The sequence below is a fragment of the Pelobates fuscus genome, chromosome 1 (assembly GCF_036172605.1).
Source record: "Pelobates fuscus isolate aPelFus1 chromosome 1, aPelFus1.pri, whole genome shotgun sequence".
NCBI classification, from domain to species: domain Eukaryota; kingdom Metazoa; phylum Chordata; class Amphibia; order Anura; family Pelobatidae; genus Pelobates; species Pelobates fuscus.
Window position 1 is genome coordinate 39,807,209 of NC_086317.1, and position 15,209 is coordinate 39,822,417.

Consider the following 15,209-nt stretch of genomic DNA (forward strand, 5'->3'; position numbering starts at 1 on the left):
ATTTAGGAAAGGGCAGAAAACATAATTAAAAGCCCTGTAATTACTGTAGACCTTCTCCTTTTAAAAAGTGTGAGTGGACGGGCGCGAGCACACACATTAAAGTACGAACGTGCGTGAGAATGCATGCACGCGAACAAGCGAACGTGTGCATGCACGCGCAAACGTGACTGTAACACGTGGGAAGAGGAAGGGGAGGAGTGGAAGCTGATAGCAGGGAGAGGCAGAAGCGGAGCAGAGAAGTTGTAAAATAGGAGAAAGAAAATTATAGGCAGGAGAGAATTGTTGTTGGCTAATAATAAGTGGACTAACTAGCTCAGCCTTACTTTTGTACATTGCCCTAAGGACGCTAAAAGAAAAGCATAAAAAAGGAGATAAAAAGGAAAAGATCAAAAAATAAAAAAGGGAAGAAAAATAGGGATAAAATAAAGGAGGAGAGTACTTGTAAAAAAAGGAGAAAAGAAGCAGAGTACTTGTAGAATAGAAAAAAGAAGGAGCAGAGTACTTGAAGAATAGGAGAAAGAAGGAGCAGAGTACTTGTAGAATAGGAGAAAGAAGGAGCAGAGTACTTGTAGAATAGGAGAAAGAAGGAGCAGAGTATTTGTAAAAAGGAGAAAGAAGGAGCAGAGTATTTGTAAAAAGGAGAAAGACGGAGCAGAGTACTTGTAGAATAGGAGAAAGAAGGAGCAGAGTATTTGTAAAAAGGAGAAAGAAGGAGCAGAGTACTTGTAGAATAGGAGAAAGAAGGAGCAGAGTATTTGTAAAAAGGAGAAAGAAGGAGCAGAGTACTTGTAGAATAGAAGAAAGAAGGAGCAGAGTATTTGTAAAAAGGAGAAAGAAGGAGCAGAGTACTTGTAGAGTAGGAGAAAGAAGGAGCAGAGTACTTGTAAAAAGGAGAAAGACGGAGCAGAGTACTTGTAGAGTAGGAGAAAGAAGGAGCAGAGTACTTGTAGAGTAGGAGAAAGAAGGAGCAGAGTACTTGTAAAAAGGAGAAAGAAGGAGCAGAGTACTTGCAGAATAGGAGTAAGAAGGAGCAGAGTATTTGTAGAATAGAAGAAAGAAGTGTTTTAGATCAAAGAAAACTTTGATTAGTTGTCTATCTACACCTTCCAAATTGATTGATGAATGCGTGCACGCTTTCCCTAGAAGTAATTCACACCGGAGACAAAGTTTCTGATCAGTGAAATACTAAGGAATGTTTTTTTCCCCCGAAGTGGGGGGCTCCTTCTTAAAGCAAAAATACGTCACAGTTTAAACATACAATATCAATTCAACAATTGGTTAACAGTCTAAAGGGTCTTGTCTAAACCCACCCTACAGGATGTGATGTCATCATTACAGAATTCTCCCCCCTATATTTCAGCTCCTTCCCTCCTTCCTGGATACACGATGGGAGGGAGAGGGAGTAGTTTCTTTGTTACCTTAACAGTGATTCTCCATTTTGTTACTCGTGGCATATTAGCTGTTAACTGGAACAAAGGAAGTGGGGGAGGAGTTAATAAAGGAAGCTGTTAACACAGGAATGTGTTACAAGAAGCTTGCAGAGGAAGTAGTGACTGAACACATTGTAGAAGGGGGGGAGGGAATATTTACTCTAGCAGCCAGTTTTAACATAGTGAACACAGAATACATAGACATTAGTAAATAGTCATTTTGGTTTAATTCTTCTGTCCACAACAGAAGGAGCAGAGTATTTGTAGAATAGAAGAAAGAAGGAGCAGATTACTTGTAGAATAGGAGAAAGAAGGAGCAGAGTATTTGTAGAAAGGAGAAAGAAGGAGCAGAGTACTTGTAAAAAGGAGAAAGATGGAGCAGAGTACTTGTAAAAAGGAGAAAGATGGAGCAGAGTACTTGTAGAGTAGGAGAAAGAAGGAGCAGAGTATTTGTAGAATAGAAGAAAGAAGGAGCAGAGTATTTGTAAAAAAGAAGAAAGAAGGAGCAGAGTAATTGTAGAATAGGAGAAAGAAGGAGCAGAGTACTTGTAGAATAGGAGAAAGAAGGAGTGGAGTACTTGTAGAATAGGAGAAAGAAGGAGCGGAGTATTTGTAAAAAGGAGAAAGAAGGAGCAGAGTACTTGTAGAATAGGAGAAAGAAGGAGTGGAGTACTTGTAGAATAGGAGAAAGAAGGAGCGGAGTATTTGTAAAAAGGAGAAAGAAGGAGCAGAGTACTTGTAGAATAGAATAAAAAAGGAGCAGATTACTTGTAGAATAGGAGAAAGAAGGAGCAGAGTATTTGTAAAAAAGAGAAAGACGGAGCAGAGTACTTGTAGAGTAGGAGAAAGAAGGAGCAGAGTACTTGTAAAAAGGAGAAAGAAGGAGCAGAGTACTTGCAGAATAGGAGTAAGACGGAGCAGAGTATTTGTAGAATAGACGAAAGAAGTGTTTTAGATCAAAGAAAACTTTGATTAGTTGTCTATCTACACCTTCCAAATTGATTTATGAATGCGTGCACGCTTTCCCTAGAAGTAATTCACACCGGAGACAAAGTTTCTGATCAGTGAAATACTAAGGAAAGCTTTTTTCCCCGAAGTGGGGGGCTCCTTCTTAAAGCAAAAAAACGTCACAGTTTAAACATACAATATCCATTCAGAGTACTTGTAGAATAGGAGAAAGAAGGAGCAGAGTACTTGTAAAAAGGAGAAAGACGTAGCAGAGCATTTGTAAAAAGGAGAAAGAAGGAGCAGAGTACTTGTAAAAAGGAGAAAGACGGAGCAGAGTACTTGTAAAAAAGAGAAAGAAGGAAAATAAAAAGGAAAAGGAGAGAATTGTTGTTGGCTAATAATAGTAAGTGGGCTACCTAGCTCAGCCTTCCTACTGGGCATTGCTGTAAGGAAGGTTAAAAAATAGAAAAAAGGGGGAAAAAAAAGTGGGGAGGGGAAGTGGGGAGGGGAAGTGAGGAGTGAGAGGAGGGGAGTTGATGCACAGATGAGAAATCATATTATGAGCAAACAGAGAAGTCGTCTGAATATCACCGAAAGAGGAGACCTTCGTTTGTTCCTTATGAAAATCGAACCAGATATCAAATATTTAGTCTCGCAGCATCAACCTTAAGGATCTCATAAATCACTAGTAAATGTAATTTCAATTTACTTTATTGTTTTCTCGTTAAACTTTATAAAGTTAAAAACATTATAGACATGCATAAAGTAGAAATAAAAAGATCAATGTACATACATTTATTTATTTTTAAAACATTCTCCTTTCTTAAAAAATATTCTGCACTTGCGCGAAAACTGGTGGGCGGTAAGGAAATGTTTCCATCAAGAAAGATGCATTAATGGGGGGTAGGTAGAAAAAGGTTGACTACCACTGCTGTAGACAATAGTTGAAAAGAATATAAGCATCATTTTCATGTGTTAGGCATACCTTTCTCTTTCATATCATCAGACAGTCCCTGTTGTGATCACAGAAACAAATGATGGTGTTCTTTTATTTAAATATTTTCCTTTTTTTATTTTAAAGGTGGCCAAGTTTAGAAAATGTAATTACTGGTCTCTTTGAAGCCTAGTAGCTTGGAGTGAATATATTTAAAATTAATTATAGAATAACGTTCAATATTTAATACAACGTTTTTTATATATATATATATAAATAACAACCACAAGTTCATTTTTCTACTTTACTACTAGTTTAAATTAAAAAAGATTAAACTGAATTCTAAAAGCTAGTTCTATCTATAATTGTATTGGGGTATTTTTGTGTATCTGTCTCTATCTCTCTTTCTTGGCACTTCTGTCCATCTATCTGTCTATCCATCTATTATCCATCTAGTTATTATCTATATATCTATATATCTTTGTGCCTAAACACAACGCTGGCACTTACAATATATTGTAAGGAAAAGCTGTGAGTGGCACATCCTAATCAATGTGCAGGTTAATAAGGTCACAGCCAATGATTTGTAAGCCAGTGTTTGTAAGTACATGGATCTACCTCCAAGGGTTAAGGAGGGGATGATAGTGATAAAAAGGAGTCATAGAGAAAGATACAGTAGTGGGAGAGAACTGCCATAACTTAACACTCAATACAATTTGATACATATCTCAGAGTATACAGACAATTATGCATACTGACTTGCATACTGTCTGCAGGGAATTCTCTGTACTGTTATTAAACAAAGAGATTAAAAATTGAGACACAGTGGTTATGGTGACATGAGTGCCTTGGTGCTCTCTCAGAGAAAGGAGACAAAACACTTAAGAGTGGTGGCCATCTGCCAATCTAATTTACCTTTTACCAAATGTTCCTGCAAGAAGCTTTCTGTTAGTTCAGCGGCTCCGGCATCAGGGGAGGAAGAAACATAGAAACATAGAAACATAGAATGTGACGGCAGATAAGAACCATTCGGCCCATCTAGTCTGCCCAGTTTTCTAAATACTTTCATTAGTCCCTGGCCTTATCTTATAGTTAGGATAGCCTTATGCCTATCCCACGCATGCTTAAACTCCTTTATTGTGTTAACCACAGAGAGTTAGAACTTACCCACCGATAAGGGAAATCTGCAGTTACTACTGCTTCAGAGGTGATCGTTTGTGGTTGCAAGAGATTCAAAGTGCTCCCAATATAACAAACAAGATGCGAAATGACCACATAATATTCAACTTCCCCATTTAAAATGTACAATGGGTACCACAAGTTTATTCTTAATTTATTAGTCTGTACGTTAAAATGTAGAGAATAATTTACCAATAAACGGCACACACTGTAATGTCTCAGACATTCTACAGACATTGCAATTTATTAGTGACCCAGGTAAAAGTGTTTTTGCTGTTTTATTTAACCCTTGCTGGTTCTTTTATCTGTTGAGAACTTCAATTAACTTGTGTGTCAGAGGGTTCTTCGGTTGATCACAACGCCCTAATGTGTAAGCTGTAGCTGTTCTGCATTCTAAAAGTAACAGAGCCAATGACTTTTTGCCAGTTCAAATGTAAAAGCACGCTCATTAATCCGTTCATCAAGGGTAAAAAAATACCCATAGCTGGCATTTCTCAACTCCAACTCGTTAACATTTTCACACCTGAAGTGTTCTGTGCGCACTCCCATTTATTTTAATTCTCTTTGATATTTAGATGGATGGCGAAACCTATATTTGTACTCTTGATTCAACACCCATCTGTGCTGCAAGGAAATTGAGCTAATTTCTTTATTATTAAGCCTTCTACATAAGAGCTGGCTTGAAAATTCAATGTAATAAAATAACAAAAGTTGCTTAAATGAAAAAATGAAACTATATTTAACACACAACACACACACACACACACACATATAGACATGTCAGCAGCATTTTTAATGTATGCATGTTCAGGTGAGTGCAGACCTCTTGGTTTTATATATTGTCTGAAATATTTCTGACCAAGCCAAACAAAGATCACAGTTAAAATACATTATCATCAAATTCTGCCCATGAAAATAATACCAGAAACTATTAAATGAATGTGTTAGTTCCTAGTTCCCGGCTTAAACTAGGTTAACGGGTTCACAAGCTATTTGGCCATTAAGGGAAAATGATGGGGCTAAATTGACCCTCTAATTTTTAGATACATTATATAGATAATGCTTTTATATAAAAAATGTAAAAATATTTAAAATAATACTAAAAAAAAAGATACATACAGGTAGTCCTCGTTTTGTGAACTACCTGTTTTATGATGGCTCCCACTTAAGACTAGCTCTCTCACCGAGTGGTAAGTGCAAGCTGTCATGGGAATTAGATGGATTCCCTGATCTGCTGCGTTTGTCTATGTGCGGGGACATTTCCCTGAACATAGACGAACGCAACAGAGTAGGGAATCCCTCTAATCTAAGTTCGGGGAAATATCCCCGAGCATAGATTTGGGGGATTCCCTGCTCTTGTGCAATCGTCTATGTTCGGGGAAATGTCCCTGAACACAGACATGCGCACCAGAGCAGGGAATCCCTTAAATCTGTGTTCGGAGAAATTTCCCCGAACTTAGATTAGAGGGATTCCCTACTCTGTTGCTTTCGTCTATGTTCGGGGAAATTTCCCTGAACATAGACAAGCACACCAGAGCAGGAAATCCCTTACCATCAAAGTTTACAGATGGATCGCTGTTTAGCGGGTAACACCTCCCACAGCAGTTAGAGACATCCAATCAGGAGAATCTTATTCTAGCTTCAGAGGTCTTTTAGGCTAAAGGATGTGCAGGGCCGGACTGGCCCACCTGGGGGCTGCTCTGAGCAAGTATGTGCCACCGGGTGGCCGGTCCGGTGGCACACACTCTGAAGGGGCCGGTCGGCAGCCGCATTCCGCGCTGGAGCCGCCGGACCGGGTGGCAGCCTCGCCGGTCCGGCGGCACTCCTTTCACTAATGCAGACACGCTGGGGGCTGATGGAGGAGGGAGGAGCATGTCTCTGTACCATGCTCCCTCGCGGTTCCCACAATTCCCAGCACAGGAACCGCGAGGGAGCATGGTACAGAGACATGCTCCTCCCTCCTCCATCAGCCCCCAGCGTGTCTGCATTAGTGAAAGGAGTGCCGCCGGACCGGCGAGGCTGCCACCCGGTCCGGCGGCTCCAGCGTGGAATGCGGCCGGCACCAGCCCCAGCCCCACTCAATCAGGTAAATGTGAGGGGAGGGGAAGGGAGGGGAGGGGAGGGGGGAAATAAAGAGATACAAGGGGGGGATAAAGAGACACAAGGGGGGGATAAAGAGACACAAGGGGGGATAAAGAGACACAAGGGGGGCAATAAAGAGACACAAGGGGGGGAATAAAGAGACACAAGGGGGGGAATAAAGAGACACAAGGGGGGATAAAGAGACACAAGGGGGAATAAAGAGACACAAGGGGGGATAAAGATACACAAAGGGGGGAATAAAGAGACACAAGGGGGGATAAAGAGACACAAGGGGGGGATAAAGAGACACAAGGGGAGGGGGGAAATAACGAGACACAAGGGGAGGGGGGAATAAAGAGACACAAGGGGAGGAGGGGAATAAAGAGACAAGGGGGGAATAAAGAGACACAAGGGGAGGGGGGAAATAAAGAGACACAAGGGGGGGGAATAGAGACACAAGGGGAGGGGGGAAATAAAGAGACACAAGGGGAGGAGGGGAATAAAGAGACAAGGGGGGAATAAAGAGACACAAGGAGAGGGGGGATATAAAGAGACACAAGGGGGGGAAATAGAGACACAAGGGGAGGGGGGGAAATAAAGAGACACGAGGGGAGGGGGGAGAAATAAAGAGACACGAGGGGAGGGGGGAAATAAAGAGACACAAGGGGAGGGGGGGAAATAAAGAGACACAAGGGGAGGGGGGAATAAAGAGACACAAGGGGAGGAGGGGAATAAAGAGACACAAGGGGAGGGGGCAAATAAAACAGAGGGCACAGTGAAAGGATGGGGGAAAGAGACAGAGGGGAGATAGAGAGATGGTGGAGGGAGGAAAAAGAGACAGGGGGAGAGAGAGACAGAGAGGAAGAGAGAAGTGGGGGAGAGAGAGACAAAGGGAAAGGGTGGAGCCGGCAGGGGAGGGAGAAAGGACCCGGGAGGTCAGCCTGCAGCTCCTCTGCATCCTTCTCGCACGAGCACAAAGCGTTGCCGCGGTTACCACGGCACTGCTCCGGCTCTCACGAGAGTGAACTCTAGCCCTGGAGCTATGGGCTAGAGTTCACTCTCACCACGAGTTCCTGGTGGTCGCAGTGTTGAGAGTGAACTCTAGCCCCGTAGACACACTGCCCCCACACACACGCCATACACATTCACACACTGCCCCCCATATACACACTGCCCCCCATATACACACTGCCCCCACACACACACACACCATACACATTCACACACTGCCCCCCCCACACACACACCATACACATTCACACATTGCCTCATACACACACACAGTGCCTCCATACACACTGCTCCCATGCACACACACACATTCACAGCCCCCCATACACACATTTCCCCACACACGCTACGCATTCACACACTACACCCCCCACACACACATACACTGAACCTTTCACACACACTGCACCCCTCACACATTGTACCACTGCTCCTATACCCTACTACAGCCCCAAATCCCAGCAAACCCCAGGTAAGTTGTCAAACTGTTCTTAAACGGTTTGACTACTTACTCTGTGAGGGGGTCCCGGTGTTCTATCATTCTGCTATACCTGTCAGATTTCTATACCCTCGTCACTTCCGGGGAGGGGAAGCAGCTGGATCCTGTGCTGCACATGCGTGCTAGCACTCCTGCTACTCCTCCACAGCCAGGTCCTGGAAGGTAAGTAAAACTAGTGTTACACTTTCATTATAGTTAGTGCATTCACTAAGCTTAGGACATGGGACATTTAGGGTTAATGTTAGGGTTCAAATTAGAGTTAGGATTAGGGACTTGTTCACATTTAGTGATATTTCACAATAGGGGAATATCACTAAATAGGGATTTCTCACACTCTATTTTAACCCTTACCCCAAGGGTTAGGGTAAGAATAGAGAGTGAGAGAGGTTAGAAGCACTTACCTAACCCTAATTTGAACCCTCACTTAACCCTAAATGTCCCGTGTGCCTAAGCTTAGTGAATGCACTAACTATAATGAAAGTGTAACACTAGTTTTACTTACCTTCCAGGACCTGGCTGTGGAGGAGTAGCAGGAGTGCTAGCACGCATGTGCAGCACAGGATCCAGCTGCTTCCCCTCCCCGGAAGTGACGAGGGTATAGAAATCTGACGAGGTATAGCAGACTGATAGAACACCGGCACTCCTTGCACCATAACCACTACACAGAGCAGTAGTGGTTATTGTGCATGGATTTTTTCTTTAAATAATCTACAAGTGCCCCTCCCGGGATCAGGCTCTGGATCCTCCACTGGTATATGACATGTATATTAATGTGTGTATTAGATATATATATATATATATATATATATATATATATAATTATGTCTATTATAGTTACACATATATTAATGTACATTTATATATGCATAATGCACAGAGAAATGTCATTAATATGTACCATATGTAATGAGCAGATATTGGCCCAGTCTTGTTGCTAGGTAGGTGCACACTCCATCACAATAACATATTTAAAAGTGAAGAGCGCACCCACAGGACTTCAAAGTAAACAAGATAACGTCAATTTTTTACAGTTGTGCCCAACATACATTCACCATTTCAGTCCCATTACCAAGCTTTCCTTAATATGTCATGGTAGTTGGACTGAAACATTGATTACATGCAAAGGCACGTCTGCTTAAAATAAATCAGCACTTTTGTTTATTTTGAACCATATGAGTGCTTTTTTTTACGTTGGAGTAATAATTTTTAATTTTAAGTTCTCTTTTCTAACTCTGTATCTGCACACTATGCTGGCGCGACGCATTATGGGGCTGGTAAAAAAAAAATTTCCAGGGCTGCTTTTAATGCCCAGTCCGGCCCTGAGGATGTGTATTTTATCCCCAAGCAGCAGTTTTGCTCATCACACAGGATGCATGGCATTGCTCTGTGAACTATATACTTCAGTTCAGAGCTGCAGTGAGGTTGCCCATGGTTTTGGGCAGGATGCTAAAGTAGGGCCCCCTCCTAGAGCCCTGGGCTTTATTCTGTGACTGACATGTGTAGTTGCTTAGTGGTCTCCCCATGTAGTAAGGAGACTGAGCATTGAGTGTTTGAGAGTGTACTTGGTGACTGAGTGTGGTGTGGTGTGTGCGGGTGTGTGTGCGTGCGTGTATGTGTAGGAGGGTGACAGCTGTATGTATCTGTGGGGGGGAGGGGTCTGACTCTGCCTGTGTGTGCTGGTTAAGTGTTGTATACATGGTGGCTGAAGTGTGAATGGGGAGTCTATGTAGGTGTTCATCTATCATTCATCATGGGTAATCTGCCTCTGGTTCTGTTTACAGTTTACTAGTTTGTTGGTGTTAAAGTGCATTCTAAGAACCATAACTACTATATTCTCTAGTGGATAGATGTCAGGAGTCCCAAATGTTTGACACTTGCCTGTTTGGTGCATGTGCTCTGCACTGATATACTGAAATAGAAGTTTATATTTTGGCATTAATACTTTATTACTTTTATACAACTTTGGCCATTTGTCATTAGCTGAAGGTTTCAGCTGATACTCTTGACCAATAAATAACCTCCAAGTTGAAGAAAACTGATGTCATTAATGTAGAAGTTTGAACATGGGGTACTCCTGGCACTAGCTCACTGTAGTGTTTACAGTATTTAGAATGACTCCTTTAGGTTATCGACAGAAATGCTGGCAAGGTCATTGGCTTAGCTCGGTCTTTGAGAGAGAGAGAACTCATACCAAGTTGTGCATAAGCAAAGTTATTATGGTGCTAAGAATAATCCTTAAAAGAATGGTCATCCTCCAGTAGAGGAACACAGGATGATTTGAAAATGTTCGTACCACTAGTAAATATGAAGATGGGGAGTTTAAAGAAGCAAACAAAATAATCTTATACATGAAATGCAACACATTATTCCGAAGCACACAAATCCTCATGTTCACCCCAATGGAAATATTAAACTATTAAAATAAATAAAAAATATATCGCCTGTAGTATAGTTTCCTGCATGTTCAAAGCTAACATGGTAATGTGCTTACGACGAAGGTAAGTGACACAAAGCTTTTAACCCCTTAAGGACCAAACTTCTGGAATAAAAGGGAATCATGACATGTCACACATGTCATGTGTCCTTAAGGGGTTAATTAAACCCTTTTTTTTGTTTTTTAAAAATACATTTAAAAAAAATATATTTTGCTAATTCCATCTTTGTGCTTCTCTTTACTTGGTCACATCCTGGTAATTAAAGGTGAGCATGATTCATACACATTGTGCAGAGTAGGTTGGGCCCAATATAATTGCACATTGGGTACATTGAGTCCACTGTTGTATTGTGTAGTGGGTGTTTTTAATTTGTGTGGCAAAGATGAAGTGAAATTCCTTGTAGGAGCAACATTCAATCTTAACCTTCCTTGCCCTAACTTGAAAGCCTGCAAGTACTCTGACTATTCTTGGCCTTCCCTAACCATGGATCCTGGGAAGTACTGACCCTAACAGCTAACTCTCTGGAAGACCTTGCATACTATCTGCCCAAATCCTGATAGCCAAAGTTTTGGGTTCAGGCCGACACTGAATTTAAAACCTAACCCTGGGCCCTAAAATCTATGCCCTAAGAGCCATGACTTTAACAGCTAACTATTGGGGAACCTTGTAAACACTGAATCACCAACAGTGTATAACCTGCTGTATGCTCTATAAACAGCACAATCTGTATTTTGTGTGCCGTACATACTAGAGGCTGGATCTGTCTCTGAGCCTGCTTTATTATGACCGTAACAGTGTGTCTTGATTTAATATTAATCTAATGTTTTATGATGTATCTCATTCTGCAGTGTCTCTCCTTCAATGCAATAATGGAAGAACTTGGGATATCTCTTAAGCATCCGAAAAGGTTAAAGAAGAAGTCAAAAGTTAAAGCCAGATCTTCATTTACAAGTATGCTCACGTGTCACCAGAGGCGGATAATCAGGAAAGAAACTATGGCGTAGGATTTAAAAGGCAGTTTCACGTACGCCCAGGGACAATATAATATTGACTGGCAAAATCTGAATTAACGGAAACACTTGGTGGATGGATTTTTCAAGGATGCCATCTCCTTTTTTTTAAATTCTTTACGTGATTTTTATAAAGGCGTTTTGGACCTATAGAGCTATGGAGAATGTGAAACTTCTAGACTGGCATCTGATCATTTATCTGGCCCACCTGGTTTCATCTCGCTCCATCTGAATTTATATGATTATCTGTATCTTTCCAAAATGACCCAATACATGTGATGTGTGTGATTTCTAAAATAAAATACAGGATTTTTTTTAGGATCGTGTTTCAGATTAATGATGGTTTCTCAACGCGTGGTATATAAACAGCATGGGCTATTTCTTTTGTTCTGTGAGGGGTACCTCTTTAATAATTTAATTTGGTTTATTAATGGGACACAATAGTCACTAAAACAACTTAATGTTAATGAAGTGGTTTTTGTTTACAGATCATGCCTCTGAAGTTTTACTGCTCAAATCACTGCCATTTAGGAGGTAAGTCATTTTTGTTTTTGCTTATGCAGCCCTAGCCACACCTACTCTGACTGCGACTGACACAGGCTGCATGAGAACAAAATGGTTTCATTTTCAATCAGATGTTAACTTGCTTTAAAAGTTTTTTTCTCCTGCTCTATAAATTGAAATGTAATCACATACAGGAGGCTGTTGCAAGGTATAGCAAGATATTAACAGAGCTGGAGATAAGATAATCTAAATTAAACAGAATTTGCAATAAAGGAAGTGTAAACATTAGATTACTCTTTCCAGGACATGTTTAGGAATGCTGTGTAAGTCACATGCTGGGAGGTGTGACAAGGGCCATATAAACAAAGTGATTTAACTCCTAAATGACAGAGAATTGAGCAGTGAGACTGCAGGGGCATGATATATACACCCAAACCGCGTCATTAATATAAAGTTGTTCTGTTGACTATAGTGTTCCTTTAAGTAATTGGTTAAACAGCACTTTATTGATAAAATAACAATAGTGGGATTAGTTTGAAGACAAAATAAGGGCCACGTTTTAATGGTGCACTGTTGATGTTATTGCTAAAACATGATTGATATTGTAAGGAAGGGTAAAACAGATGTATATTTATGATAGAGTTGAAAATATCTACATTTGAACTTGCAGAGCCGAGTCCAAGAAAATTATAGTGGAGAAAAATCGTGATTAAAAACCTCTTCCACCTGATGCCAGTGGAGAAGCAATACATTGTTAAATGAATGAGGCAATTATGTGATTCTTTGATAAACTAATTTGCATATGCCCACCCAGAATCCCTTGCAGTAGTAACATCACTGAAAATGTGTAAAAATGTATTGACTAACTACTACACATGATCTGTATAGATTAAAAGGGTTCTCCAGTTTCCAAAGCACTTCAAAAAGCATGTCACGATCCAGCTCAAGAAAGTCGTGATTGCTTGTGTTTGTATGGGAGGGGGAGGACTACTATATATGGCAACATTTTTTTTTTAAATGAATAATATATTCCTAATATCGCATATTTTCAAAGGCACAGGGAAAATGATAGATGCGAATCAGTATATATTTCCCATGATTCCTGTCGCATGTTCCCTAGAAAATAACCTCTGAAATAAGAAATGTATAAAGTCAATGTGAATTTATATCATTAAAACTCCAAAAGGGGGGCTTCAGGGGGATCTCCAATAAACACCTACGATGACTTTCCCATTGAAGTCTAATTGAACATATTTCCCCAAGTTTATGCAATTTCCAGGAAAAGGACAAATGCCATAGGGATCACAAAACAAATGAATTAATTTGCATTAGGAGTGGGAAACTGTCATCACCAATTGTTCAAAGTGACAGTTATTCTGGTTCAGATAGAAGAGGAAAATTAATGTTCTAAACAAAACCAAATGCATCTGTGCTTACTGGGATAATTATACCCGAAAACATTAAACAATACAATAGAAAAAAAAACAAAAGTTGGAAGCAAATGTTCAGAGAAGATCCAGGACAGAATAGGTGGTAACCCTTAATGTTCTAATATGAATAAAGAACAGAGAGATAGACTTTCCTATATTAATAACAGATAATTGTATACTAAGACATAACTTTTAATAGTAATTAAATAAAAAGTAAAAAAAGAAAATAATTCAAACAAAAAATGTGAAGAAAGAGGGATAGAGTGAGGATATAAGGGTAAAATCTAGCAGGTTAGTACAAAAAATCTATGTATAAATGTGTCTATCTATAGGTTCACTCGCTAGTAGACACGAACCATATAACTGCTACAAATGATGCACATTAGAAACTGTCATGAAATTTATTCTTGTGCTGTTGCAATGGTGTTTTAGGAGAATCAGCCCAGAGTTCGAAAGAAAAGCATATTGAAAGAAAATCAAAATAAACAAAATAACATGCAACAAACACAGAATAAAAGGCTGTTGCAAACAGCAAGATATGGGTTTTTGAAATAGTCACAAAATCTCATAGTATAGCAATATAAACCCAGGTAATTGTTAAGGACAGTAAGCAGTATCTAATAGAACCAATTTGATAAGTGTATAGTGTCCTAGAGTGCACGTCTAAATTAAGGTACTAAACTGCAAATAAAATGTATCGGCAGAAGGAGGCAGGAGATTAGATACCTAAAATCTTAAATTTAGGCATTATCGTGCCGTGTAGTTAGACAGCTACACTAGTTTTCTCTTAATATGACAGGTGCCCTCGAAGGCACAGATTTCCTTTTTTTTTTTTACTCCACTTAAGAATTTCGGTATCTAGTCTCCTGCCTCCTTCTGCCGATACATTTTATTTGCAGCTTAATTTAAAGGTTAACTCTTTAAGGATGGAGACACGTTCTGAACCAAAACAAAACATACAATTTGAACATATGTTTATTCAACATATGAAGAATTAACACATTGATTTCTGGGACTATGTCTCCTTTGAGGCAGTACAGTAGCCCAGGAAAGAAAATTACCTCCATGATGTCATACCATTTGAAAAAGTCGACAACCCAAGTTATTCCAAAATGAGTATGTGCTATCTACTTAATTAGCCTCCTAGTCACGAATCCTGGAAAAATATAGTTCAAATATTTATTTATTTTTTGCATTTTCACTGTTTCTATGTTCATCTGTATACGTTGTATACGTTGTATTGAAATAAAACACCCATATGTCTGTTCAGTGATGCTCCTTGAGTACAACAATACCCTGCATGTACAGTCTAATGTACTCAAGAACAGAGGTAATTATGAACCAAAGTAAAACCCAGAATTTGCACTGTGTTTGTTCCACCGTAATTTAAGGGTTATATATTGTTTTTTAAAAGGATAGATAACCTATATGTATATCTAACATAACTTTAAGTGTGAACAAAATGTAAAATTTGGAAAAAAAATGTTTTCACATTTTTGCTTTGAATAGTTTTTACACATCCAGTGCAACTAAAGACAAATAATTCAACATAGATTCAATTATCAGCCCTGATTGTAAAAATGTATTGTATGTCTATAAATAATTAATAAATTTTTGCTAGTTAATGCTAAAACTATACCAACCACGCAGCGCTATACCAACTCTTGCCTTAACACTAACGCCACTACTTCATACTAATTCTTCTTGACCTCTCTGCTGCCTTTGACACCATTGATAATGCTCTATT

At 39.8% G+C, this 15,209-nt stretch overlaps 1 protein-coding gene across 3 annotated transcripts in view; it reads left to right on the top strand.

Moving 5' to 3' along the window:
- GRIK1 (glutamate ionotropic receptor kainate type subunit 1) overlaps positions 1-11,844 on the top strand; it is a 479,351-nt gene extending 467,507 nt beyond the window's left edge. For all 3 annotated transcript variants that reach the window (XM_063448077.1, XM_063448103.1, XM_063448085.1), the window contains one exon: positions 11,367-11,844. In XM_063448077.1, coding sequence (XP_063304147.1) covers positions 11,367-11,522 — 156 coding nt within the window. In that variant the 3' untranslated portion in view covers positions 11,523-11,844. The remainder of the gene's footprint in view (positions 1-11,366) is intronic.
- The last annotated feature ends 3,365 nt before the right edge of the window (positions 11,845-15,209 follow it).